Source organism: Chiloscyllium plagiosum, unplaced genomic scaffold (genome assembly GCF_037043375.1).
Source record: "Chiloscyllium plagiosum isolate Xiang-an unplaced genomic scaffold, Cpla_swu_hap1 HiC_scaffold_5, whole genome shotgun sequence".
NCBI lineage: Eukaryota > Metazoa > Chordata > Chondrichthyes > Orectolobiformes > Hemiscylliidae > Chiloscyllium > Chiloscyllium plagiosum.
In genome coordinates this window covers 133,814,577-133,842,487 of record NW_028270143.1, presented here as the reverse complement: position 1 = coordinate 133,842,487, position 27,911 = coordinate 133,814,577, and the positions used below count along the sequence as shown (strand labels likewise).

General features: G+C 46.6%; 1 protein-coding gene across 14 annotated transcripts in view; it reads left to right on the top strand.

The window, feature by feature from the left end:
• LOC122550354 (alanine aminotransferase 2-like) overlaps nt 1-27,911 on the top strand; it is a 178,106-nt gene that overhangs the window by 92,899 nt on the left and 57,296 nt on the right. For 9 of the 14 annotated variants that reach the window (XR_015757297.1, XR_015757296.1, XR_015757295.1 and 6 more), the window contains exon 1: nt 20,514-20,893. The exons of 1 other annotated variant lie outside the window; for it this stretch is intronic. Coding sequence is in view for 4 of the 13 variants with exons in the window: in XM_087987700.1 (XP_087843826.1) it covers nt 20,639-20,893 (255 nt within the window). In the remaining 9 variants the exon portion in view is untranslated. Of the gene's footprint in view, nt 1-20,112; nt 20,250-20,511; nt 20,894-27,911 lie in introns of those variants that run through there. 4 more of the 14 variants (XR_015757299.1, XM_087987704.1, XM_087987703.1 and 1 more) reach the window with 3 other exon arrangements.

The following is a 27,911-nucleotide window of genomic DNA, read 5'->3' as shown; positions in this document are numbered from 1 at the left end:
CTGATATGACCGGATAAACATGCTGCTATGGAGACGTACAGCACGGAAACAGAACCTTCGGCCCAACAGGTCCATGCTGACCCCAATCTAGTCCCACCTACCAGCACTTGGCCCATATCCCTCCAAACCCTTCCTATTGATATACCCATCCAGTTGCAATTGTACCAGCCTCCACCACTTCCTCTGGCAGCTCATTCCACACACGCACCACCCTCTGTGTGAAAACGTTGCCCCCTAGGTCCCTTTTAAATCTTTCCCCTCTCACCCTAAACCTATGCCCTCAAGTCTGGACTCCCTGACCCCAGGGAAATGACTTTGTCTATTTACCCTATTCGTGTCCCTTATGATTTTATAAACCTTTATAAGATCACCCTCAGCCTCCGATGCTCCAGGGAAAACAGCCCCAGCCTGTTCAGCCTCTCCCTGTAGCTCAAACCCTCCAACCCTGGCAACATCCTTTAAATCTTTTCTGAACACTTTCAAGTTTCACAACATCCTTCCTATAGAAGGAAGATCAGAATTGCACACAATATTCCAAAAGTAGTCTATCCAATGCCCTGTACAGCCACAACATGACCTCCCAACCTCTGTACTCAAATACTCTGACCAACAAAGGAAAGCATACCAAACGCCGCCTTCACTATCCTATCTACCCTGCAACTCTACTTTCAAGGAGCTATGAACCTGCACTCCATGGTCTCTTTGTTCAGTAACACTTCCTAGGACCTTACCATTAAGTGTATAAGTCCTGCTAAGATTTGCTTTCCCAAAATGCAGCACCTCACATTTATCTAAATTAATCTCCATATACCACTCATTGGCCCATCTGGTCCAGATCCTGTTGTAATCTGAGGTAACCTTCTTTGCTGTCTATTACACCTCCAATTTTGGTGTCATCTGCAAACTTACTAACCGTACCTCCTATATTCACATCCAAATCATTTATATAAATGATGAAAAGCAGTGTGACCAGGACAAGACGGATAATTCACCCCCCCTGTCAAAATAGTGCCATGGGATCATTTATATTTCCCTGAGACGACAGTTGACGTGCTGTGGGGTAAACCCACAACACCATGAGAGAGGGAATTCAAAGATTTTGACCAAGCGACAGTGAAGGAACAGCAATATATTTCCAAGTCAGGATAGTGAGTGGCTCGGAGGGGAACCTGTAAGGGGTGGTGTTTCCATGTATCTGCTGCCCTTGTCCTTCTAGATGGAAGTGGTCGTGGGTTTGGAAGGTGCTGTCTGAGGATCTTTGGTGAATTTCTGCAGTGCATCTTGTAGATAGTACACACTGCTGCTACTGAGCGTCGGTGGGGGAGGGAGGGGATGTTTGTGGATGTGGTGCCAATCAAGCGGGTTGCTTTGTCCTGGATGGTGTCAAGCTTCCTGAGTGTTGTTCGCGCTGCCCCCATCCAGGGCAAGTGGGGAGTATTCCATCACCCTCCTGACATTAGAACAGCGCAGTACAGGCCCTTCAGTCTTGGATGTTGCACCGACCTGTGAAATTAATCTGATGCCCATCTAACCTACACCATTCCATTATTATCCATATGTCGATCCAATAACCATTTAAATGCCCTCAATATCAGCAAGTCTTACTGTTGGAGGCAGGCCATTCCACACCCCTACTACTCTCTGAGTAAAGAAACTACCCCTGATATTTGTCCTAAATCTATCACCCCTCAATTTAAAGCTATGTCCTCTCGTGTTAGCCTTCACCATCCGAGGAAAAAGGCTCTCCCTGTCCACCCTATCTAACTCTCTGGTTATCTTACACGTCTCAATTAAGTCACCTCTCAACCTTCTTTCCAAAGAAAACAGCCTCAAGTCCCTCAGCCTTTCCTCTTAAGACCTCCCCTCCATACCAGGCAACATCCTGGTAAATCTCCTCTGAACCCTTTACAAAGCTTCCACATCCTTCCTATAATGCACGGTGAATGGGTTTGGGTGGGTTACTCTTCGGAGGGTCGGTGTGGACTTGTTGTGCCGAAGGGCCTGTTTCCATACTGTAGGGATTCTAATCTAATGCGGTGACCAGAACTGTATGCAATACTCCAGGTGCGGCCTTACCAGTGTTTGTACAGCTGAAGCATGACCTTGTGGCTCCGAAACTCAATCCCCCTACCAATAAACACCAACACACCATATGCCTTCTTAACAACCCTATCACCTGGGTGGCAGCTTTCAGAGATTTATGCACCTGGACACCGAGATTCCTCCGTTCTTCTACACGGCCAAGAATTTTACCATTAGCCCAGTGCTCCGCATTTCTGTTACTTCCGAGATGAACTACCTCATACCTTTCCGCATTAAACTCCATTTGCCACCTCTCAGCCCAGCTCTGCATCTTATTTATGTCGTTCTGTAACCCACAACTTCCTTTGGTATGTTCCACAACTCTGCTTACCTTTGTGTTATCTGCAAATTTACTAACCCATCCTTCTACGCCCACATCCAGATCATTTATAAAATTGACAAACAGCAGTAGCTCCAAAACAGATCCTTGCAGAACACCACTGGTAACTGAGCTCCAGGATGAACATTTCCCATCAACCACCACCCTGTCTTCTTTCAGCGCAATTTCTGATCCAAACCGCTAAATAACCTTCAATCCCGAAACTCCGTATTTTGTTCAGTAGCCTACCGTGTGGAACCTTATCAAATGCCTTACTGAAATCCATATACATCACACCAACCACTTTACCTTCATCCACCTGTTTGGTCACCTTCTCAAAGAACTCAATAAGGTTTGCGAGACACGGCCTACCCTTCACAAAACCGTGTTGACTATCCCGAATCAAATTATTCTTTTCCAGATGATTATAAATCCTATCTCTTATACCCTTTTCCAACACCTTACCCACAAACGAAGTGAGGCTCACTGGCCTATAATTTCCAGGGTTGGCCCTACACCCGTCTTAAACAAGGGAACAACATTTACTATCCTCCAGTCTTCTGGCACTACTCCTGTTGACTGCGATGACAAAGATCGAAGTCAAAGGCTCAGCAATCTCCTCCCTGGCTTCCCAGAGAATCCGAGGATAAATCCCATCCGATTCCGGGGTCTTATCTATTTTCAGATCTTCCAAAATTGCTAAAACCTCCCCTTTGTCACCCTCAATCCCATCTAATCTTGTAGCCTGTATCTCCATATTCTCACTAACATTGCCCCTTTCCAATGTGAATACTGATGAAAAGTATTCATTAAGCTCTACCCCTGTGTCCTGAGATTCCACACACAACTTCCCACTACTGCCTTTGATTGGCCCTAATCTTACTCTAATCATTCTTTATTCCTGATATACCTATAGAAGGCCTTAGGGTTTGCCTTGATCCTATCCACCAACAACTTCTCATGTCCCCTCCTGGCTCTTCTTAGCCCTGTCTTTAGATCTTTTCTGGCTAACGTATAACTCTCAAGCCCCCTAACTGAACCTTCACGCCTCATCCTCACATAAGCCTTCTTCTTCTCCTTGACAAGAGCTTCAACTTCTTTAGTAAACCATGGCCCCCCTTTCTCGACAACTACTTCCCTGCCTGATAGGTATATACTTATCAAGGACCCACAGTAGCTGTTCCTTGAATAAGCTCCACATTTCAAGTATGCCCATCCCCTGCAGTTTCCTTCCCCATCCTATGCATCCTAAATCTTGCCTAATCGCATCATAATTGCCTTTCCCCCAGTTATACCTCTTTCACTGTGGTATATACCTTTCCCTGCCCATTGCTACTGTAAACATAACCAAATTGTTGTCACTATCACCAAAGTGCTCACCTACCTCCAAATCTAACATCTCGCCTGGTTCATTCCCCAGTACCAAATCCAATATGGCATTGCCCCTTGTTGGCCTGTCTACATACTGTGTCAGAAAACCCTCCTGTACACATTGGACAAAAACTGACCCATCTAAACTAGTTGAACTCTAGTATTCCCAGTCAATACTGGGGAAATTAAAGTCCCCCATAACAACTATTCCGAGTCTCTGAGCTTAATTTAGTTTAATCTGGACAAGCGTGAGGAGATACATTTTGGGAGGTCAAAAGGGCAGGGAAAGATGGAGCTATAAATAGAGACAATATGGCCATGACCCAAACTTTCGGATTAAGTGGTGCTTGAAGAAAATAGACGGTTATAAAATGGAATTAAAACGATAAACTCAGAAATGCTTGGCGAGTGTCAGAGAAACATGTTGCGCGTTTTCACTGAATTGCTCGTCATGAATCAAATGTAGACTTTTATTCATGAACGTTACACTTCAGTTTCATAAATGGATATAAAAATAAGACTTGAGTACATTGAAAAATCCAGCTCATCATTTGTATTTCTGATATTCAAAAGTAATGAAGCTAATTTTGAATAATATTATCATATAAGAATTTTTAAAAATTGATATATAACATACAACAGTACAGCAGACTACAGGCTCTCCAGCCCACAATGCTGTGCCGAGGATTATCTTAATCTAAGATCAACCTAACCTACACACCCCTCAATTTACTGCCGTCTATGTCCAGCAATCACTTAAATGTCCCTAATGTCTCTGACTCTATCACCACCACTGGCAGTGCATTCCCTGTACCCACCACTCTCTGAGTAAAGAACCTCCCTCTGACATCTCCCCTATACCTTCCTCTAATCACCTTAAAATTGTGACCCCTCGTGACAGCCATTTCTGCCCTGGGGAAAAGTCTCTGGCTATCTACTCTCTGTGCCTCTCATTACCTTGTACACCTCTATCCAGTCACCTCTTTTCCTTCTTCTCTCCAGAGTGAAAAGCCTGAGCTTTCTCAATCTCTCTTCATAAGGCTAGCCCTCCAATCCAGGCAGCATCCTGGTAAATCTCCTCTGCACCCTTTCTAAAGCATCGTCTTCCTCTAATGAGGCAACCAGAACTGGGCACAATATTCCAAGTGTGGTCTCACCAGGGTTTTATAGAGCTGCAGCAAAACCTCGCGGCTCTTAAACTCAATCCCCCGCTAATGAAAGCCAAAACACCATATGCCTTCTTAACAACCCTATCAACTTGGGTGGTAACTTTGATGGAGCTACATACGTGGACCCCCAAGATCCCACTGTTCCTCCACACTGCAAGAATCCTGTCTTTAATCCAGTATTCAGCATTGAAATGTGACCTTCCAGAATGAATCACTTCTCATTTATCCAGGTTGAACTCCATCTTTCACTTCTCAGCCCAGCTCTGCATCCTGTCTAAATCTGCAACAGCCCTCAACACTATCTATAACACCACTGTCATCGTCACACTTACTAACCCAACCTTCCACTTCTTCATCCAAGTCATTTATAACAATTACAAAAAGCAGAGGATCGGCATGGTGGCTCAGTGGTTAGCACTGCTGCCTCACAACACCAGGGACCCGGGTTCGATTACAACCTCGGCCGACTGTCTGTGTGGAGTTTGCATGTTCTCTTCAAGTCTGTGAGGGTTTCCTCTGGGTGCTCCGATTTCTTCCCATGGTCCAAAGATGTGCAGGTTAGGTCAATTGGCCATGCTAAATTGTCCACAGTGTAGAGGGATGTATAGGTTAGTTGCATTAGTCAGAGGTAAATGTAGGATAATGGGTCTGGATGGGATATTCTTCGGAGGGGTGGTGTGGACTTGTTGGGCTGAAGGGCCCGTTTCCATGTTGTAGGAATTCTAATTCTATTTCAGAGATGCAAGAACATATCCCTGTCACTGACCTCCAGGCAGAATACTTTCCATCCTCTACCACTCGCTGTCTTCTATCGGCCAGCCAATTCGGTATCCAAACTGCCAAATTTCCCTGTATCCCATACCTCCTAACTTTCTGAACGAGCCTACTGTGGGGAACCTTATCAAATACTTTACTGAAATCCATATACACCACATCCACTGCTCGACCTTCGTCAACTTGTCTCGTCACATCCTCAAAGAGCTCAATAAGGTTTGTGAGACATGACCTGCCCCTCACGGAGCCATGCTGACTGCCTTTAATCAAATATGATTTTCCAAAACCAAATATATCTTACAGTTCAATTGGTACAAAGCAATTCAGTGCATAAATTATCATTTTATATTTTTAAACTTTGTCACAATAGGTATAAAATGATCCTTCAGAAAAGCATTAGTTGAGGATAGTTACATTAGTGAGAAAGATCCTGAGGTGGTTATAGTGATTGTAACAAGGTCAGTCAGGTGGATCAGAGTGAATAAAGTGTGGAGCTGGAAAAGGCACTGCAGATCAGGTAGTATCAGTCCTGATAGAACATAGAACATTACAGCACAGTACAGGCCCTTCAGCCCTCGATGTTGCACCGACTTGTGAAACCAATCTGAAGCTGATCTAACCTACACTATTCCATTCTCGTCCATATGTCTATCCAATGACCATTTAAATGCCCTTAAAGTTGGCGGGTCTACTACTGTTGCAGGCAGAGCATCCCACGCCCCGACTACTCTGAGTAAAGAAACTACCTCTGACATCTGTCCTATATCTATCACCCCTCAATTTGAAACTATGTCCCCTCGTGCTAGCCATCACTATCCGAGGAAAAAGGCTCTCCCTGTCCACCCTATCTAACCCTCTGATTATCTTATGCGTCTCAATTAAGTCATCTCTCAACCTTCTTCTCTCTAACGAAAACTGCCTCAGGTCCCTTAATCGTCCCTCCATACCAGGCAACATCCTAGTAAATCTTCTCTGAACCCTTTCCAAAGCTTCTTATAATGCGGTGACCAGAACTGTATGAAATATTTCAAGTGCGGCCATGCCAGAGTTTTGTACAGCTGCAACATGACCTCATGGCTCTGAAACTCAATCCCTCTACCAATAAAAGCTAACACACTGTATGCCTTCTTAACAAACCTATGTGTAGCAACTTTCAGGGATCGATGTACTTGGACACCGAGATCTAATTTAATATCCTTCCTACAGCAGGGCAATCAGAACTGCACAAAATACTCCAAATGTAGCCTCACCAACAACTTGTACAACCTTAACATGATATCCCAACTCCTATACTCAAAGGCCTGAGCAATGAAGCAATGATAAATGTCATCTTAACCAACCTGTCTCCCTTTAACACAACTTTCAAAGAACTATGTCTTGAACCCCTGGTTGTCTCCATTTGACAATGCTACCAGGGCCCCACCATAACTTGTATGCTATAGGTCCTGCCCTTGTTTGCTATACTAAAATGCAACATCTCACATTTATCCAAATTAAAGTCCATTTGCCATTTCTCAGCTCAATGGCCCATTTGCTAAAGATTCCTCTGTAATCTTTGATTTTCTTCATTGTTAACAGTACCATCTGCAAATTTATTAACCATTCCTCCTAAATTCTCATCCAAATGTTTTGTATAAATGATAAAACAAACAGTGGACCCATCACCAATCCCTGCAGAACACCATGGCACAGGCTTCTAGTCTGAAAAACAGCCCTTCCTCACCACCCTCTATCTCCTACTATTGAGCCAATTTTGTGTCCAATCTACAGGCTTTCCCTGACTCCTATGTGATCTGACTTTACTATTCAGTCTACCACGTGGATCCTTGTAAAAGACTATACTGAAGTCCATGTAGACAACGTCAATCATCCTGCCCTCAGTCTTTTTGATTACATCCTCAAAAAAGCTCAGTCAAGTTTGAGAGACTATTTCCCACACACAAAGCCATGCTAACTATCCCTAATTAGTCCTTGCCTCTCCAAATGAGAATCCAATATCTCAGAATCTACCGCAACAAATTACCTACAGCTCATTATCAGGCTGACCAGTCTATAGTTCCCAGGCTGCTTCAAAAAGCCTTTCTTAAATAAAGGCACAACATTAAAATGGACTTTAAATAGATAAGTGCGAGGTCTTGCATTTTGGAAAGTCAAATCAAGGTAGGAGTTTCATGGTGAATGTTCGGGCCTTAAGGAGTGTAGTGGAACAGAGGGACCTTGGAGTTCAGGTGCACGGTTCTCTGAAAGTGGAGTCCCAGGTAGACAGGGCAGTGAAGAAGGCTTTTGGCACATTGGCCTTCATCAGTCAGAGCATTGAGTATAGAAATTGGGAAGTTATGTTGCAGTTGTACAGGACATTGGTGAGGCCACACTTGGAGTATTGTGTTCAGTTTTGGTCACCTTGCTGTAGGAAGGATGTTATTAAACTGGAAAGAGTACAGAAGAAATTTACAAGGATGTTGCCAGGACTCAATGGTTAGAGCTATAGGGCGAGGTGGGACAAGCTAGGACTTTTCTCTTTAGAGCGTAGGAGACTGAGGGGTGGGGGTTTGGGAAACTTATAGAGGTGTATAAGATCATGAAAGGCATGGATAGGGTGAATGTACTCAGTCTTTTTCCCAGGGTTGGGGAATCGAGGACGAGAGGGCATCAGTTTAAGGTTAGAGGGGAAAGAATTAAAGGGAACCTGAGGGGCAACGTTTTTTACACAGAGGGTGGTACGCATATGGAATGAGCTGCCAGGGGAAGTGGTTGAGGCGGGTACATTAACAACATTTAAAAGGCATTTGGACAAATACACGGATAGGAAAGGATTAGAAGGATATGGACCGAGTGCTGGGAAATGGGGTTAGTGTGGAAGGACGTTTTGGTCGGCATGGAGCAGTTTGGGCCAAAGGGCCTGTCTCTGTGATTTCAGTTGGGGTAGTGAGGTTCTAGAATTTAAGATTAAAAAGAAGGAGGTATGACCTGTTTTACGGGCGTAAAGGTGTGTAAATCCCGGGGACCTGATGAGATGTAACCCAGCCTGCTATGGGAGGCAAGGGAGGAGATTACTGGGGCCCAGTGGAGATTTCTAAGACTTTGCTGGCCACAGGTGAAGTGCCAGATGACTGGAGGGTGACTAATGTGGTTCCTTTGGACAAGAAGGGCTGCAGGGATAGGCAGATAATTACAGACTGGTTAGTCTGATGTCAGTGTTCAGGAAATTGTTGAAAAAAGTTCTGAAGGACAGGATTAATCAAAACTTGGAAAGTCAGGCTTGATCAGGGATCGTCAGCACATATTTGTTTAAAGTGAAGGAGTAAATAGTTGAAATGAGATCTGAGGAAATGTACTTTCACACACAGTGGTGGGTGGATGTATGGAACATGCTACCTGAAACACAGGTAGAGGCAGGTACTCTCACAACCTTTAACTTGTATTAAAATGGACGCGCACTTAAAATGCCAGGGCACGCTCAGCAATGTAAATGGGATTAGTGCAGTTTGGTGTTTGTCGGTCAGCATAGACATGGTGGGCTGAAGGGCCTGTTTCTGTGACTCTGTGAGTCTATGATTCAGCATTGACTGTGATACCCTCATCTACACACTTGGTCACCTCTTCAAAAAATTCAAACAGATTTCTTACACATGATCTCCCTCTGACAAACCCATGCTGACTGTTTCTAATTGAACTTTGCTTCTCTAAATGAAGATTAATTCTCTCCTTCAGAATTTTATCCACTAGTTTACGGACAACTGATGTCAGGTTTATGTGGCTCGGAGCAATGTGATGAGTCCATTTCAGTTTCTGGTCAATAGTAACCCCCCAATTGTTGATGGTGGGAAATTCAATAATGGTCAGGCCCTCGAACATCAAGGGGAGCTGGTTAGGTTGTCTCTTGTTAGAGATGGCCATTGCCTGGCATTTATGTCGTGTAAGTGTTACTTGCCACTTTTCAACCAAAACTTGAATATTGTCCAGATCCTGTTTCATTTGGGCATGAACCGCTACTGTATCTGAGGCATCATGAATGATGCTAAACATTGCTCAGTCATCAGTTGACTTCCCCACTTCTACATAGAACATAGAACATAGAACAGTACAGCAGAGAACAGGCCCTTCAGCCCATGATGTTGTGCCAACCACTGATCCTCATGTATGCACCCTCAAATTTCTGTGACCTTATGCATGTCTCTTAAATGTCCCCAATGACCTTGCTTCCACAACTGCTGCTGGCAACGCATTCCATGCTCTCACAACTCTCTGTGTAAAGAACCCACCTCTGACATCCCCTCTATACTTTCCTCCAACCAGCTTAAAACTATGACCATTTCTGCCCTGGGAAATAGTCTCTGGCTATCGACTCTATCTATGCCTCTCATTATCTTGTATACCTCAATTAGGTCCCCTCTCCTCCTCCTTTTCTCCAATGAAAAAAGTCTGAGCTCAGTCAACCTCTCTTCGTAAGATAAGCCGTCCAATCCAGGCAGCATCCTGGTAAACCTCCTCTGAACCCCCTCCAAAGCATCCACATCTTTCCTATAATAGGGCGACCAGAACTGGACACAGTATTCCAAGTGCGGTCTAACCAAAGTTTTATAGAGCTGCAACAAGATCTCACGACTCTTAAACTCAATCCCCCTGTTAATGAAAGCCAAAACACCATATGCTTTCTTAACAACCCTGTCCACTTGGGTGGCCATTTTAAGGGATCTGTGTATCTGCACACCAAGATCCCCCTGTTCCTCCACACTGCCAAGAATCCTATCCTTAATCCTGTACTCAGCTTTCAAATTCGACCTTCCAAAATACATCACCTCGCATTTATCCAGGTTGAACTCCATCTGCCACCTCTCAGCCCATCTCTGCATCCTGTCAATGTCCCGCTGCAGCCTACAACAGCCCTCTATACTGTCAACGACACCTCCAACCTTTGTGTCGTCTGCAAACTTGCTGACCCATCCTTCAATCCCCTCATCCAAGTCATTAATAAAAATTACAAACAGTAGAGGCCCCAGGACAGAGCCCTGTGGAACACCACTCACCACTGACTTCCCGGCAGAATATTTTCCTTCTACTACCACTCGCTGTCTTCTGTTGGCCAGCCAATTCTGTATCCAGACAGCTAAGTTCCCCTGTATCCCATTCCTCCTGACCTTCTGAATGAGCCTACCATGGGGAATTTTATCAAATGCCTTGCTGAAGTCCACATCCACAGCTCGACCCTCATCAACTTGTCTAGTAACATCCTCAAAGAACTTGATAAAGTTTGTGAGGCATGACCTGCCTCTCACAAAGCCGTGTAGACTGCATTTAATCAAGCCATGCTCTTCCAGATGGTCATAAATCCTATCCCTCAGAATCCTTTCTAACACCTTGAAGACGACAGACGTGAGACTGACTGGTCTGTAATTGCCTGGGATTTCCCTATTTCCTTTCTTGAAGAGAGGAATTACATTTGCCTCCCTCCAGTCCTCAGGTACGATTCCGGTGGAGAGCGAGGATTGGTGAACCAATTGCATTTCTCGTTTCCCAAAGCAGCCGAGGACAAATCTGGTCCGGGCCTGGCGACTTGTCAATTTTAATGCTTGACAAAATTTTCAACACACCAGCTTCCTCTATCTCTATCCATTCCAGCATGCACACCTGCTCTTCAAAGGTTTCATTCACTACAAAGTTCATTTCTTTTGTAAAGACAGAAGCAAAAAACTAATTTAGGGCTTCCCCTACCTCCTCAGACTCCACACACAAATTCCCTATGCTATCCCTGATTGGCCCTATTCTTTCTTTGACCATTCTCTTATACCTCACATAAGTGTAAAATGCCTTTGTGTTCTCCCTAATCCGTTCTGCCAAGCCTTTCTCGTGCCTCCTCCTGGCTCTCTTCAGACCATTTTTGAGCTCCTTCCTCGCCTGCCTGCAATCCTGTAGAGCTGAGCTTGACCCTAGCTTCCTCCACCTTACGTAAGCTACCTTTTTCCTTTTGACGAGAAGCTCCACCGCTCTCGTCATCCAAAGTTCCTTTATCTTACCCCTTCTTGCCTGTCTCAGAGGGACATATTTATTCATCACTCGCAACAACTGTTCCTTAAACAGTCTCCACATGTCTATAGTGCCTTTACCATGGAACAATTGCTCCCAATCCATGCTTCCTAACTCATGTCTAATCGCATCATAGTTTCCTCTTCCCCAATTAAATATCCTCCCATTTTGCCTAATCCTCTCCTTCTCCATAGCTATGTAGAATGTGAGGCAGTTGTGGTCACAATCACCAAAATGCTCTCCCACCACAAGATCTGATACCTGCCCCAGCTCTGAGCACTAAGTCTAGAATGGCCTCTCCCCTCGTCGGCCTGTCAACGTACTGAGTTAGGAAACCCTCCTGAACACACCTTACAAAAACAGCTCCATTCGAATCTTCTGCTCGAAGGAGGTTCCAATCAATATTGGGAAAGTTAAAGTCACCCATTACAACAACCCTACTATGTCCACACTTTTCCAAAATCTGCCGACCTATGCTTTCTTCCATCTCCCTGCTGCTATTGGGGGGGCCTGTAGTAAACCCTAACAAGGTGACTGCTCCCTTGCTGTTCCTAATTTCCACCCATACTGACTCGGTAGGCAGATCTTCCTTGACAATGGAAGCTTCTGTAGCTGTGATACCCTCTCTGATTAGTAGTGCTACACTCCCTCCTCTTTGTCCCCCTCCCTATTCTTCTTAAATGCTCTAAACCATGCTCTAAATCCAGCAACCATTCCTGCACCTGAGAAACCCAGGTCTCTGTTACGGCCACAACATCATTAGATTCCCTATAGTGTGGAAACAAGTCCACACCGACCCGTCGAAGCGCAACCCACCCAGATCTATTCCCCTACATTTACCCCTGCCCCTAACATTACAGGCAATTTAGCGTGGCCAATTCACCTAATCTGCATATGTTTGGACTGTGGGAGGAAACCGGAGCACCCGGAGGAAACCCACGCAGACACGGGGAGAATGTGCAAACTCCACACAGTCAGTCGCTTGAGGTGGGAATTGAACCCGGGTCTCTGGCGCTGTGAGGCAGCAGTGCTAACCACTGTGCCACCGTGCCGCCCAACTGTTCCTTGATATCACATGGGATGAATTGTATTGGCCAAAGACTAGCAACTGTGAGAGTAGGAGGTTTAGGTGCAAAGATCTTTAAAATGTTACAAACCGACGCACAAAAATAATGAAGAATGCTAATGGAATGGTGGCCATTTTATCTTGCCGACTGGAGTACAAGGATGCAGAGGTTATGCTGCATTTATACAGAACCCTGGTTAGACCTCACGTGGAATACTGTGAGTAGGTCTGATTAGATTACTTTACAGTGTGGAAACAGGCCCTTCGGCCCAACAAGTCCACACCGCCCCGCCGAAGCGCAAACCACCCACACCCCTACCCCTACATTTACCCCTTACCTAACACTACGGGCAATTTAGTATGACCAATTCACCTGACCTGCACATCTTTGGCCTGTGGGAGGAAACCGGAGCACCCGGAGGAAACCCACTCAGACACGGGGAGAACGTGCAAACTCCACACAGTCAGTCGCCTGAGGCGGGAATTGAACCCGGGTCTCTGGCGCTGTGAGGCAGCAGTGCTAACCACTGTGCCACCGTGCCACCCAACTGTTCCTTGATATCACATGGGATGAATTGTATTGGCCAAAGACTAGCAACTGTGAGAGTAGGAGGTTTAGGTGCAAAGATCTTTAAAATGTTACAAACCGACGCACAAAAATAATGAAGAATGCTAATGGAATGGTGGCCATTTTAACTTGCCGACTGGAGTACAAGGATGCAGAGGTTATGCTGCATTTATACAGAACCCTGCTTAGACCTCACGTGGAATACTGTGAGTAGGTCTGAGCACCACACAAAGGAAAAATGACTTTGGAGGGACCAGAATATAGGTTTACAGCAGTGATATTTGGACTCCAAGGGTTAAGTTATGTGGAGATGTATTACAAATTAGGCCTAGGAATTGAGAATGTTAAAGAGTGAGTTGATCGAGGTCATCATGATACTGACAGGAAATGACAGGGTAGATAAAGGTAAACTATTTCCATGGGTTGGGGATTCTACAAATAGGGCCATAGTCTGAGATTGAGGACCAGACCACTCAGGAGAGATGTTAGGAAGCACTTTGGGAGCATGGGAGAGGGTTGGAATTCTCTTTCACAAACATCAGTGAGTGCAGGATCAGTTGTTTGCTTTAAGTCTAAGAGAGATAAGTTTTGACAAGCAAAGATATTAAGGGATGCAGGCACAAGAGGTGCAGATACATGGTAGGCCACAGATCAGCCATGATTGAAGTAAGTGTCAGGCAAACAGGCTGGAGAGGTTGAATTGCCTTCTCCTGTTCGTACTTTGATTTATTGGGGACATGTGGAAGTAGCCAAGATGTTGTGTGTAAGATAATATCAATGGAATTGTAGTTAGGGAATGAACACTGCGGGCTTTCAAGATTTCAAAGAAGGAACAGCCAGTGATGATGCCAATGATGTTTGTGGAGGGGGCAGGCACTGGTTCAGCATCTGAAAACAACCAGCTCTTTATGTACATGGAAAACATATCCAGATTCAAACCGAACAATGATCTTTAAATGGGCGATGTTTTTGAACCCCAATTGGATTTCAGACAGGCTGGTGATGAAGGGACCACTACATTGTCGAAGGGTCAGTGCTGAGAGAGTGCCGCACTGTCGGAGGGTCAGTGCTGAGGGAGTGCCGCACTGTCGGAGGGTCAGTGCTGAGGGAACGCCGCACTGTTGGAGGGTCAGTGCTGAGGGAGTGCCGCACTGTCGGAGGGTCAGTGCTGAGGGAGTGCTGTGCTGTCGGAGGGTCAGTGCTGAGAGAGTGCCGCACTGTCGGAGGGTCAGTGCTGAGGGAACGCCGCACTGTTGGAGGGTCAGTGCTGAGGGAGTGCCGCACTGTCGGAGGGTCAGTGCTGAGGGAGTGCCGCACTGTCGGAGGGTCAGTGCTGAGGGAGTGCCGCACTGTCGGAGGGTCAGTGCTGAGGGAGTGCTGAACTGTCGGAGGGTCAGGGCTGAGGTAGTGCCGCACTGTCGGAGGGTCAGTGCTGAGGTAGTGCCGCACTGTTGGAGGGTCAGTGCTGAGGGAACGCCGCACTGTTGGAGAGTCAGTGCTGAGGGAGCGCCGGACTGTCGGAGGGTCAGTGCTGAGGGAGTGCCGCACTGTCGGAGGGTCAGTGCTGAGGGAGTGCCGCACTGTCGGAGGGTCAGGGCTGAGGGAGCACCGGACTGTCGGAGGGTCAGTGCTGAGGGAGTGCCGCACTGTCGGAGGGTCAGTGCTGAGGGAGTGCCGCACTGTCAGAGGGTCAGTGCTGAGGGAGTGGGCACTGTCGGAGGGTCAGTGCTGAGGGAGTGCCGCACTGTCAGATGGTCAGTGCTGAGGGAGCGCCGCATTGTTGGAGGGTCAGTGCGGAGGGAGCGGGCAGTGTCAGTGTTTTGGGAGCATTATGCTGTTAGAGGTGGTTGGGGATGTTAAATTATGCCCATATTACTCAGTTAATGCTCTGGAAAAATGAGTTCAAATCTGCCATCTTTATCCAGCCTGATGTGTGTGTAACACCTGACAATGTGGTTGACCTCAGCTGTTGGGGTGGGATCTGAACCTGTGTATCTGTTCATTAAGCCGGTAAGATGACAAGTTAATCAAAGTCAACGTCAGAAAGAATGAAATGAAGTTAAATCTGAGTCATTGTGAGCAACCGTGTGAAAGCACGGAGATTTGTAAGTACAAGTGGGGAATTACAGGAGCAGATTCCACGACATTGTTGTGGTGATGAGAGGGCAAGACGCGTGTTAAATATTCCTGGTTATTTTGTATTCATTCACGGGCTGGGGGCATTGTTGGCCAGGGCAGTGTGCCCATCCCAAATTGCTCCAAGGTCAGTTAAGACACAACCACATTATTTGGATGAAAACGTAGATGGGCAAGTTAGTAAGTTTTCAGGCGATACAAAGATCATTGCAGTTGTGGATAGTCTAGAAGGTTGTCAAAGGATACAGCAGAATCTGGATCAGTTGCAGAAATGGCAGATGGAGTTTAATCCGGGTAAGTGTGAGGTGCTGCACCCTTGGAGATCAGATGTTAAGGAAAAGTAAACAATTAATGGCAGGATCCTGAACAGCATTGATGCGCAGAGAGATCTTGGGGTTCAAGTTCATAACTCCCTGAGAGTGGCCACTGAAGTAGATAGGGTGGTAAAGAAGGCGTATAGCATGCTTGCATTTATTAGTCAGGGCATTGAGTCCAAGAGTCAGAATGTCATGATGCAGCCTTCTAAGACTTTGGTTAGGCCGCACTTTGAGAATTGCGTTCAATTCCAGTCCTTCGTTACAGGAAAGATGTGGAGGCTTTGGAGAGGGTACAGAAGGGGTTTACCAGGGTGCTGCCTGGATTAGAGGGTTTGAGCTATAAGGAGAGGCTAGAAAAACTCGGGTTGTTTTCCCTGGAGATGCAGAGGCTGAAGGAAGGCTTGATCAAAGTCTGTAAAATTATGAGATGTTTTTCCCCAGAGTTGAAATGTCTAATACTAGGCAGCATTTGATTTCATTTGAGTTGATTTATTGTCATGTGTACCACAGTACAGTGAAAAGCTTTGTTTACAAGCAGTACAGGCAGATCAGAGTAAGCTCGGAAATACAGATAATAAGGTGAAGAGGAAACTTGTACAGAGTAAGGCATACAGGTTACACAGCACAGGAGGTGTGCGAGACAGGATCAACACTTTATTATGGGGGGGGATAGTTCAAAGGGACAAGGTTTTTACACACACAGTGGTAGGAGACTGGAACATGCTGCAAGGGCTGGTGATGGAGGCAGATACGACAAGGGGGGGTTTTGGGGCTTTTAGTTTTGGGTGGCACAGTGGCTCGGTGGTTAGCACGGCTGCCTCACAGCACCAGAGACCCGGGTTCAATTCCCACCTCAGGCGACTGTCTGTGTGGAGTTTGCACGTTCTCCCTGTGTCTGCGTGGGTTTCCTCCGGGTGCTCCAGTTTCTTCACACAATCCAAAATGTGCAGGTCAGGTGAATTGGCCACGCTAAATTACCCATAGTATTAGGTGAAGGGGTAAATGTAGGGGAATGGGTCTGGGAGGGTCGGTGTGGACTTGTTGGGCCGAAGGGCCTGTTTCCACACTGTAGGTAATCTAACCTAAACACATGAATATGAAAGGGATGCAGGGATTTGGACCAAGGGCAGGCAGAAAGGTTTAGTTTCATTTGGCATCATGTTTGGCACAGCATCGTGAGCCGAACAATTCTATGCTGTAAGACTCATCCCTGGGATGTCAGGACTGAGGTATGAAGAGAGACTGGATTGGTTAGGACTAAGTTCACTGATGTTTAGAAAAATAAGGGGAACCATATAGAAACCCATAAAATTCTAACAGGACTTGGCAGGGAAGAGTGTTCCTGATAACCAGGGAGTTCCGATCCAGGGGTCACAGTCTAATGATAGGGGCAATTTGGGATGGGCACACTGCCCTGGTCAACAATGCCCCCAGCCCGTGAATGAATACAAAATAGCCAGGAATATTTAACACGCATCTTGCCCTCTCATCACCACAACAATGTCGTGGAATCTGCTCCTGTAATTCCCCACTTATGTTTACAAATCTCGGTCCATTTAGGAATGAGATGAAGAGAAAACTCTTCCCTCAGAGAGTGGGGAGCCTGGGGAATTCACTGCCTCAGAAAACATTGAATATTTTTACAAAGAAGTTAGATATAGTTCTTTGGGCTAAAAGGTTCAAAGGGTATGGGAAGAAATTGGCAGCAGGGGTCTGAGCTGGACGATCAGCCATGACTGTATTGAATGGTGGAGCAGACCTGAAGGGGCCGAATGGCCTCCTCCTGCTCCTAGTTTCTATGTTTCCACCTGATAGAGATTTCGAAAGTTATGAGTGAGACTGAACAAAATAGATGGGGGAAGCTGCTCCTGCTCAGTCAAACAACAAGATCAAGAGGGGCAATCGGTTTAAAGTGACTTACAAAAGGCGCAGGAAGTAATATGTGAAAAAAAAATTTTCACTCAGTCAGTAGTTAGGGTCTGGAGTGCACTGCCTTGAAATATGATGGAAGCAGGTTCAATAGAGGCACTCATGAGATTAAAAACCAAAATAACTGCGGATGTTGTAAATCACAAACAAAAACAGAAACTGCTGGAAAAGCTCAGCAGGTCTGGCAGCATCTGGGGAGAGAAATCAGATGTTTAGGGTCCGGTGACCCTTCCTCAGAACTGATGGTAGCTAGGAAAATGTAGATTTATATACAGAAGGTCAGGTTGGGGTGAGGAATAAACAGAGCCTAAAGAGAGAGAACAGTTGGACAGACAAAGGAATGAATAATGATCCGGCTGGGATGGTCAATCACTGATCACGGAGACGGTTAGTGGCTAACTGTGTGGTAACGAGGCTTGGTGCTTAGGGTAGTGGGCTAGGACATGGGAGAGTTCAGGCCTTAAAATGATTGAACTTGAGTTTGGAGGGCTGCAGGGCCCCCAAGAGGTAGAGGATGGTTATTAGATGGGGTGGCTGATTGTCACTTTTATAAATCATCTGCACACGGAGGTAGAAGGGCGGGTTAGTAAATTTGCAGATGATACTAAGGTCGATGGAGTTGTGGATAGTGCTGAAGGATGTTGCAGGTTACAGAGGGACACAGATAAGATGCAGATCTGGGTTGAGAGGTGGCAAATGGAGTTTAATGCGGAAAAGTGTGAGGTGATTCACTTTGGAAGGAGCAACAGGAATTCAGAGTACTGGGCTAATGGTAAGATTCTTGGCAGTGTGGATGAGCAGAGAGATCTCGGTGACCAAGTACATAGATTACTAGGATGTTACCAGCCAGGTTGATAGGGTTGTAAGAAGGCATAGCTTTTATTGGTAGCAGGATTGCATGTCAGAGCCATGAGATCACATTCCAGCTGTACAAAACTCTGGTGCAGCCGCACTTGGAGTATTGTGTACAGTTCTGGTCACCACATTATTAAGAAGGATGTGGAAACTTTGGAAAGGGTGCAGAGGAGATTTACCAGGATGTTACCTGGTATGGAGGGAAGGTCTTATGTGGAAAGGCTGAGGGACTTGAGGCTGTTTTTGTTGGAGAGAAGAAGATTGAGAGGTGACTTAATAGAGACATAGAAGATAATCAGAGGGTTAGATAGGGTGGACAGGGAGAGTGTTTCGTCCCCTGGCTAGGTGACATCATCAGTCAGGGGACGAAATGTTTGCAACAAAAACTTCCAGCTCGGCGAACAGAACCACAACAACGAGCACCCGAGCTACAAATCTTCGCACAAACTTTGAACAGGGAGAGCCTTTTTCTCTGATGGCGATGGCTAGCACGTGGGGACGTAGCTTTAAATTGAGGGGTGTTAGATATAGGACAGATATCAGAGATGGTTTCTTTACTCAGAGAGTATCAGCGGCGTGGAACACACTGCCTGTAACAGTAGTAGACTCGCCAACTTTCAGGGTATTTAAATGGTCATTGGATAAACATATGGATGAAAATGGAATAGTGTAGGTTAGATGGGCTTCAGATTGGTTTCACAGGCTGGTGCAACATCGAGGGCCAAAGGGCCTGTACTGCGCTGTAATGTTCTATGTTCTAGTGGTTACCGCAGCCACCTCACGGTGCCAGGAACTCAGGTTTGATTCCAGCCTCGGGCGACTGTCTGTGTGGGTTTTCTCTGGGTGCTCTGGTTTCTTCCCACAGTCCAAAGATATGCTGGTTAGGGTGGATTGGCCGTCCTAAATTGCCCGTAGTGTTCAGGGATGTGCAGGCTAGGTGGGTTAGCCATGGTTATAAACCCTCTGTGGGTTATGTAGATGGACTGATGGGCTTGAACAGCTTCTTCCTGCACGCTCGGGATTGTATGGTGTGAATGGGAACAGTGTGCAGGGATATGGGAAAAGTCAGGATATCAGCACCGTGTACTAGAGCCAGTGCTGGCATGATGGGCTGAATGCTTTCTCTCCTCAGTGATCCTGTTCAAGTGGCCACCTCAGTAGACACTACCATCCCGGAGGGGGGTCATAAATGCCAGATTCCCCCAGTCCCCCCTCTGGTGAGTTGTTACCAGGGTATAGCCCACAGACAGGTCGCTGTTTCACACTCTTCTCTCGGGCTATCATTTCCCGTTTAAGAGCTGACGTTTTCCCGGTCCGTCCCGTCCCGGTTTGTCTGTAACCCAGCCCCCCCCCCCCCCCAAAGTTAAGGAGACACCTCCCCAACTCCGGGAGGTGACTTTCACCTGAGTCCGAGCCAAGAGCCAGGGGCTGGCTCTCTCTGTCTTTCTGATAAATTTCATCGACTCCTCTGTGTGTGTGTGTGTGTGTGTGTGTGTGGGGTGGGGACACATCAGGTCCCGCTGGGAACCAATTGCGAAGTGCAGCGCTGTGGTTAGATGTGAGCTGTTCCCAGCTGGTTTTAGGAAGAGGCACTCATTTCCCAGCAGCTCGTGTGTCCCGGTCTGTGAGGAAGCCAGAGGTGGGTGCCCTGGTCTAAACTACCTCCCCTCCCCTCCCTCTCTCTCCAAACCCCCCCAGACTAGAGCAGAACACACTGGCTATAAACTGGAAAGTTGTCCTGGTTGGGAAGTTGCAGGGACGTGTTCATCCTCTGGTCTCCTCATTCCCCCCCCCAACAATATTCTGACGTGTCCTGTTTTTTTTAAATCCCTCAGACTCTGGACTTAGTTCAAGGTCCGTGTGTACTGCCAACAACATCCCGACAGCCCTGAACACACCCCCACACCCCCAGGAGTGTCAGTGCACTTTCTGGAATCAGTCTTGAACTCTCTCCTCCTCCTCCAGCTCAGCCCCAGCTGATGCCACGGGGCACTCTCTGAGGTCTCTCTCTCTCTCCCCCAGGCTCCGATGCTCCCTCTCTCCCCCTGTTCTCGCCTGCTCACTCCCCGGAGGAGCCCTCTGCTCAGCTCTCTCTTCCTTCTCCACAGGGAGCAGTCCTCTCACAAGGACAGCATGGCCAGTGAGGAGCTGAACGGGGTGGCCCGTGGCCCCAACAAGGTGCTCACTCTCGAGTCCATGAACCAACAGATCAAGAAGGTGGAGTATGCAGTGAGGGGCCCCATTGTGCTCCGGGCCATGGAGATCGAGAAAGAGCTGCAACAGGTAGGAGCCCCTTCTGTCTCCCCCTTCCCCAACTCTCCATGTATGTACAGTACACTGACCAGTGTGTATACCCAGGGCAGTGCGTCTATATACAGGTCAGTGCGTGTATACCCAGGGCGGTGTGAATATGCAGGGTGGTGCATGTGTACATGGGGCAGTGTGTTTATGCAGGACAGTGCGTGTATATGTGGGGCAGCATGTATACGCAGGGTGGTGCATGTATACGTGGGTCAGTATACGTATACGCAGGGTGGTGTGTATACACAGGGCAGTGCGCATATACCTGGGACGGTGTGTTTCTGCAGGGCAGTGCATGTATACACAGGGTGGTGTGTAAAAGCAGGGCAGTGTGTGTATACCCAGGGCGGTGTATTTATGCAGGGCAGTGTGTGTATACGCAGGGCAGTATGTATATACCTGGGGTGGTGTGTGTACATATACATGGAGCGGTGCACCTAAAATGAAACAAAGAGTGCATGTTGATCTTGCCTTGCACACATCCGGTGCTGTGTGACCTGTATGCTTATTCACCGAATGCTTTTTTCACCCTATGGTCTGTATGTCCTTGCTTAGTATGATCTGCCTGTACTGCTGACAAACAAAACTTTTCACTGTACTTAGGTACACATGACAATAAATAAATCCATCAATGTATATGGAGTGGTTTGCATGTACCCAAAGCAAAGACTGCATTTACACAGTGGGGCGCATACACAGAGCAGTGTGCTCAAACACGCCAAGCAGTGTGTATATGCGTGGAGGAGTGAGTGCATATGCATGCACACAGAATGACAGAAGTGTGAGGGCACAGGAAAAGGCCATTCAGCACATTACATGTATACTGGCTCACAAACAAGTAATTTCCTAGGGCCAGTCACCTGCCCTGTTGCCAAATCTTTACACACCAAATAACCATCCAATGCCATCTTGAATCTCTCAGTTGAAACTGTCTCCTCCACCTTCCAGAGCCCCATTCCCCCCCACTCCCCACCTTACCCCATTTTTACCCTCATTCTATGCCTGACCCAACTCCACCCCCCACTCTGCTCCTAACTCTGTTTTCTCCCACCCCATTCCATGCCTGACTCCATTCCTCTCTTCCCCCCTCCCCACCTGACCCTGTATCCCACTCACTACGACCTACCCTGTACACTGCTTCATTTATCTGGACTCTTGTCATCTTTCATCTGACCTGACACCCTCCTGTTGTATTAATATTCACTCAAGGGACATGGGTGACACTGCCTGGGCCCAGCATTGATAGCCCATCCCTAGTTGCCCCTTGCGAAGGTGGGGGTGAGCTGCCTTCTTAATCCACTGCAGTCCATGTGCTGTGGTAGACCCACAATGCCCTTAGGGAGGGAATTCCAGGATTCTGACCCAGTGACACTGAAGGAGCAGTGATATATCTCCAAGTCAGGATGGTGAGGGGCTCGGAGTGGAGCTTGCAGGGGGTGGTGTTCCCATGTATCTGCTGCCCTTGTCCTTCTAGATGGAAGTGGTCATGGGTTTGGAAGATGCTGTCTGAGGATCTTTGGTGAATTTCTTGCGTGCATCTTGTAGATGGTGCACACTGCTGCTACTGAGTGTGGGTGGTGGAGGGAGTGGATGCTTGTGGATTTGGTGTCAATCAAACGGCTGTTTTGTCCTGATGGTGTCGAGCTTCTCAAGTGTTGTTGGAGCTGCCCCCATCCAGAGCAAGTGGGGAGTATTCCATCACACTCCTGACAGCATTCTGTGGCATCCTCCCACTGGTACCCCACTCTCCCAGCACTCTAACCTCACACTTACTTGATATATTTAATGTTTAACAGCCAGCTGTCAAAGTGACTGCCTGAGATTTTGGACTCGTCAGAATACAGCAGCTGACTGCTGGGGAAAAGGGGATGTGGTTTCCCTCCACCCCCGCCCTTCCCCCACCCCCGACAGCTCTGTGTTAGTGTGAAATATCAGAATGAAAGTACAGTGCTGGATTCCTGAGGGAGGCCTGAGTGGAATTTCCTCCGAGAAACACTGAGCTCTTCCTTATGTTTAAAAAAGAGGGGCCAATGTGAGAACCTGAGCGAGATTCCCACTCCTCGATAGGTCTGACCCAATGTCTCCACAGATTCTAAGAATTGCATGTTAGCAAGGATTCTGAGGGGGTCGTGTATGTGTGGTATTTTCTGTACACTCGAGGTAGTTTATCTACACACGCTCTGGTTTCCATATGTTCCACACATACATGTACACAGAATAAACTGTGTAAGGATGCTAAGTAAGGAATTGAGATCAAGTTGAGACACAAAGGACTAAATACACAAGCCATGGATTTGCTGTAATGTGAGCTTTGATATAGACCAAGTGGATTGTATGGTTTGTGGGTGTCTCTGGCTGGGCCCAGCATTTATTGCCCTGTCCCTAGTTGCCCCTTGAGAAGGTGGGGGTGAGCTGTCTTCTTGAACCGCTGCAGTCCGTGTGCTGTGGGTTGACCCACAATGACATTAAGGAGGGAATTCCAGGATTCTGACCCAGTGACAGTGAAGAAACGGCGATATATTTCCAAGTCAGGACGGTGAGTGGCTTGGAGGGGAACTTGCAGGGGGTGGTGTTCCCATGTATCTGCTGCCCTTGTCCTTCAAGATGGAAGTGGCTGTGAGTTTGAAAGTACTATTTTAAGGTGGTGCTGGGGTGTGACTTGAACCTGAGACCTCCATGCATTAGTTTGGGTCTAGTCTAGTGACACTGCCACTACATCATGACCTTCCCAAAGGGATTTATGGGTATGTGAAGAGCTGTCTACAGATGCAGTGTGGTTAGCATGAATCACAATCAATTTGGACAAGTTGGAAATGATCTCTATAATGCTGCCCATCTCCATTTCTAGTGCAATCATTATAAGTTTATTATAACAGGTTTTGAACAGATGAACATTGGACTTAGCCTAAGGAAGAGACCTCTTGAGCATACTTCACCAGTCACTTCGATAATGCCAAACTGATAACTCCCTTCAACCCCTGCATCCTTCCCTATCTCTGGAAACTCGTCCAGCCTCTCTCCACCTTCAAGATATCTGCACCCTCCAATTCTGGCCGGATGTACCTCTGATTTTAATTGCTCCTTTGATGAGTTTCTCTTCCGCTGTCTGGATTCAACGTCTGACTAAATGATGGCCTCTTAGTCTTATGAACGATGTGTTAATCCAGAGACCCCATGTTCTGGGGTCTCGGGTTTGAATCCCGCCATGTCATTCCCCTTGGCAAGTGGTGGAATTTGAATTTAATAATCATTAAACTAAGAGTGTGACAATGTCAGGAAATTGCTAACCTCCAGCTGGCTCCCAGTCAAGCAAATATTGGTTATTAAAATTGTGTTTTCAAAATCCCGATTGTCAGGAAAACCCCATCTGGTTCACTGATGTCCTTTGAGGTTGAGGAAGGACGCTGCCATCCTTACCTAGACTGACCTCCATGTGACTCCAGACCCACAACAATGTGGTTGATTCTTAACTGCCCTCGGGGTAATTAGGGATGGGCAATAATGCTGGCCTGGCCAGTGACACCCTCATCCTGTGAATGTATTAAAAAAAAACTTCTCTCCCTAAACCACTGTTTTCTCCCACACCCTGCCTACCCCACTGCTGCCCCTCTCCATTTCTACCTCACTTCCCTCCTTTCAGAAACTTGTTAAAGCTTAGTCCTTTAACAAAGTATTTGGCCATCCGCCCTAGTATGTTGTGTGTCTTGGTGTCAGATTTCACTTTATACTTGCTGCTGTGAAGTTCTTGTAAACATTTCATTATGTAAAGGTGCTGTATAAATATTTGGCTGCATACGCAGATCTGATTCCACTGAAAAACAAGAGATGGGTCAGAACTCCATTCCCAAACCAATCTCCAAGGGGAATGCCAGTGACTGATACAAGAGGCCATGACCAGTGTTCCTTTAAAACCGACCACTTTAATGTTCCTGACTGCCTGCCAAGCAGAGGGAACCTCTTGTCACCACATAGTGTCACAGTCCCCTTCCTCGCGGGTTTCCTGGCCAACAGGCTACAGTCCTGAGGGTAGCTTTACCCACACAGCACTGAGGTATATGTAAAAATCCTTGTTGGATTATAATCTGACTCCCTGAGAGATATCAACTTCTGCTTTCAGTAAAAGAGTTCACTTTGTTCTCAACAAGAAAGATAAGCATGAAAGGAGAAATGAAAGCAGAGAGCACTGGAAAAACTCAACAGGTCTGGCAGCATCTGTGGAGAGAGAAAGTGAGTTCACATTTCAAGTCCAGTGACTCCTCTTTTGAGTTTCTCCCGTGCTCTCTGCTTTTATTTCAGATCTTAAGCATTTGCGATTCTTTGTTTGATTGTGTATAAGTAAAGGGGGCGTTGATGAAGTGGCTGGGCGTTTTATACAGGAACATGTGTAAGACAGAGTGGCTGATAGGGTTAGGAATAGCAGAGAATGACTTCCTCACATATGACCCAGCATGGGGAGTGCGTGTTGGAGAAGTGTGTCTGAAGTGGATGAGGTACAATTGACAAAAGGGGTCATGCTGCCAGTGGTAATTTTACTTGTGACTGCCTGGCAATGTTCACCCAGACATACCATTGCAGCCTCAATAAACACAACTCCAGAGGCATGAGGGAGGAGCTGGGTAGAATTGACTGGGAGAGGAGCCCAGCAGGAAAGACAGTGGAACAGCAATGGCAGGAGTTTCTGGGAGCAATTCAGGAGACACAGCAGGGATTCATCCCGAGGAAAAGAAATCAAGGTACAGGGAGGATGAGGCAACCGTGGCTGACTGGGGAAGTCAGGGTCAGCATAAAAACAAAAGGGGAAGCAGATAATGTGGTGAAGGGCAGTGAGAACCCAGAGGATTGGGAAGCTTACAAAGACCAACAGAGGGCAACAAAAAACAAAATAAGGAGGAAGAAGATTAAATATCTCAAAGATTAAAGAGAGAGGGGTCAGAGCTGAGTCTGGTGGCCATCACCAAGGAGAAGGTGCTAGAAAAACTGAATGGCCTGAAGGTGGATAAATCACCTGGACCAGATGGACTCCACCCCAGAGATCTTTGAGGAAGCAATGAGCAGGTTAGACCAAGGAGAGCCAAAGTGTGTTGTCTACCTGGACTTCAAGAAGGCCTTTGACAGGGTGTCGCACAGGAGGCTGCTGAGTAAGATAAGGGCCTCTGGTATGAGAGCCAAGGTGCTAGCGTGGATAGAGGATTGGCCTTCTGGCAGGAAGCAGAGAGTGGGGTTGGAAGGGTCCTTCTCAGGATGGCAGCCGGCGACAAGTGGTGTTCCGCAAGGCTCAGTGTTGGGATCACAACCTTTCACTTTATACATTAATGATCTCAATGAAGGAACTGAGGCATTCTGGCTCAGTTTACAGACGATACAAAGATGGGTAGAGGGACTGGTAGCATTGGGGAGGCGGGGAGGCTGAAGAAAGATTTAGACAGGAGAGTGGGCAAAGAAGTGTCAGATGGAATACAATTTGGGAAAGTGGCAGGAGAAACAGGAACCTGAGGGCACAGCCTCAGAGTAAAGGGAAGAGCTTTTAGAAAAGAGATAAACAGAACCCTCTTTAGCCAGAGAGTGGGGAATCTGTGGAATTCACTGCCATAGAAGGCTGTGGAGGCCAGGTTATTGAGTATATTTAAAACAGATATAGATAAGTTTGTGATTGCCAAGGGGATCAAAGGTTACAGGGTGAAAGCAAGACAGTGGGGTTGAGAAACTTGTCAGCCATGGTTGTGTTATGGACTAGGCCATACCACTCAAAACATTCTTAAGCAGGCAGCCCAGACCATAACTTTGCGATCTGTTTCGGTAAGTGTTCAGTGAAAATTACCCGGAGTAAGTTAGCGAGGTTGATTACCAGGTTTTAAAACAGACAAAAATGTAGTCACAAATTACACAATGGAAACAAAAAACAGAATAAAGAACCCCTACAGAGCTCAGTCTGTCCAAACTAGACTTAATTATACTGTTCCAAATATACACAATAGTCCCAATAAACAAACCCCCCTTAAAGAACAGTACAAAAGGAACAAATGCTTACAGGTTGAAGTTAGAAGGGCAAAAGGAGAGAGAGAGAGAGATAGCCTGTTCACATAGTCCACAGCTGAACTCCCAAACAGTCCTGGACTGAACTGCTCAGCTAGAGAGCTGACCACTCCCCTTCCATTGTACAGGTCACTTCTAAAACATGATCATTTTGGCCTGAAGTCTCAGGGTGGATTGGCCATGCTAAATTATCCCATAGTGCCCAGGGATGTGCAGGCTAGGGTGGATTGGACATGCTAAATTGTCCCATAGTGTTTAGGGATGTGTAGGTTAGGTGCATTAGTCAGGGTTAAATGTAGAAGAATGGGTCTGGGTGGGTTACTCTTCGGAGGGTCGGTGTGGACTTGTTGGGCTGAAGGGCCTGTTTCCACACTGTAGGGATTCTATGATACTATATAAACAAAAATGCCTCTCATTACCCTTTAATCTCTGTACCAAACCAGTCTAATCAGAACTGGGAGAGTTTTATGATCCCACTGAAAAAACCCAAGGACACGGTATCCTTGAGAAAAGGAACAGCTTTTAGAAAAAAGAGACCAGCTTTGTGACTATTGAATGATGGAGTGGACTCGATGGGCTGAACGGCCTAAATTCTGCTCCTTATGGTCATTTTTATTGGTCTTGTTCTTCATCCCCCCCCAAAGCATATTGGTTTACCATTCTGACCTGGGTCAGGACCATGAAAAGAGAACATGGCCCCTTTGCCTTGTTCAGTCATGAGTGGGGGAGGTGAGATCAGGTTGAACATTCGGTTAGTTCTGGATCGAGCACAGTGAAATTGTAAAACACTTTGAGTTGCAGTGATTAATTCCAGAGTATGTTTGGATTGGAAAGAGGAGTGCACACGTCTGACATTCAATGGAGTTTGTGGTTTAGCTGTATTGGTAAAGGGGGTGATGTCTATTCCTTTCCATACAATAAGGCAAAACATTTGCCTACCAGGAAATCAAAGCGCAATGATTCGTTC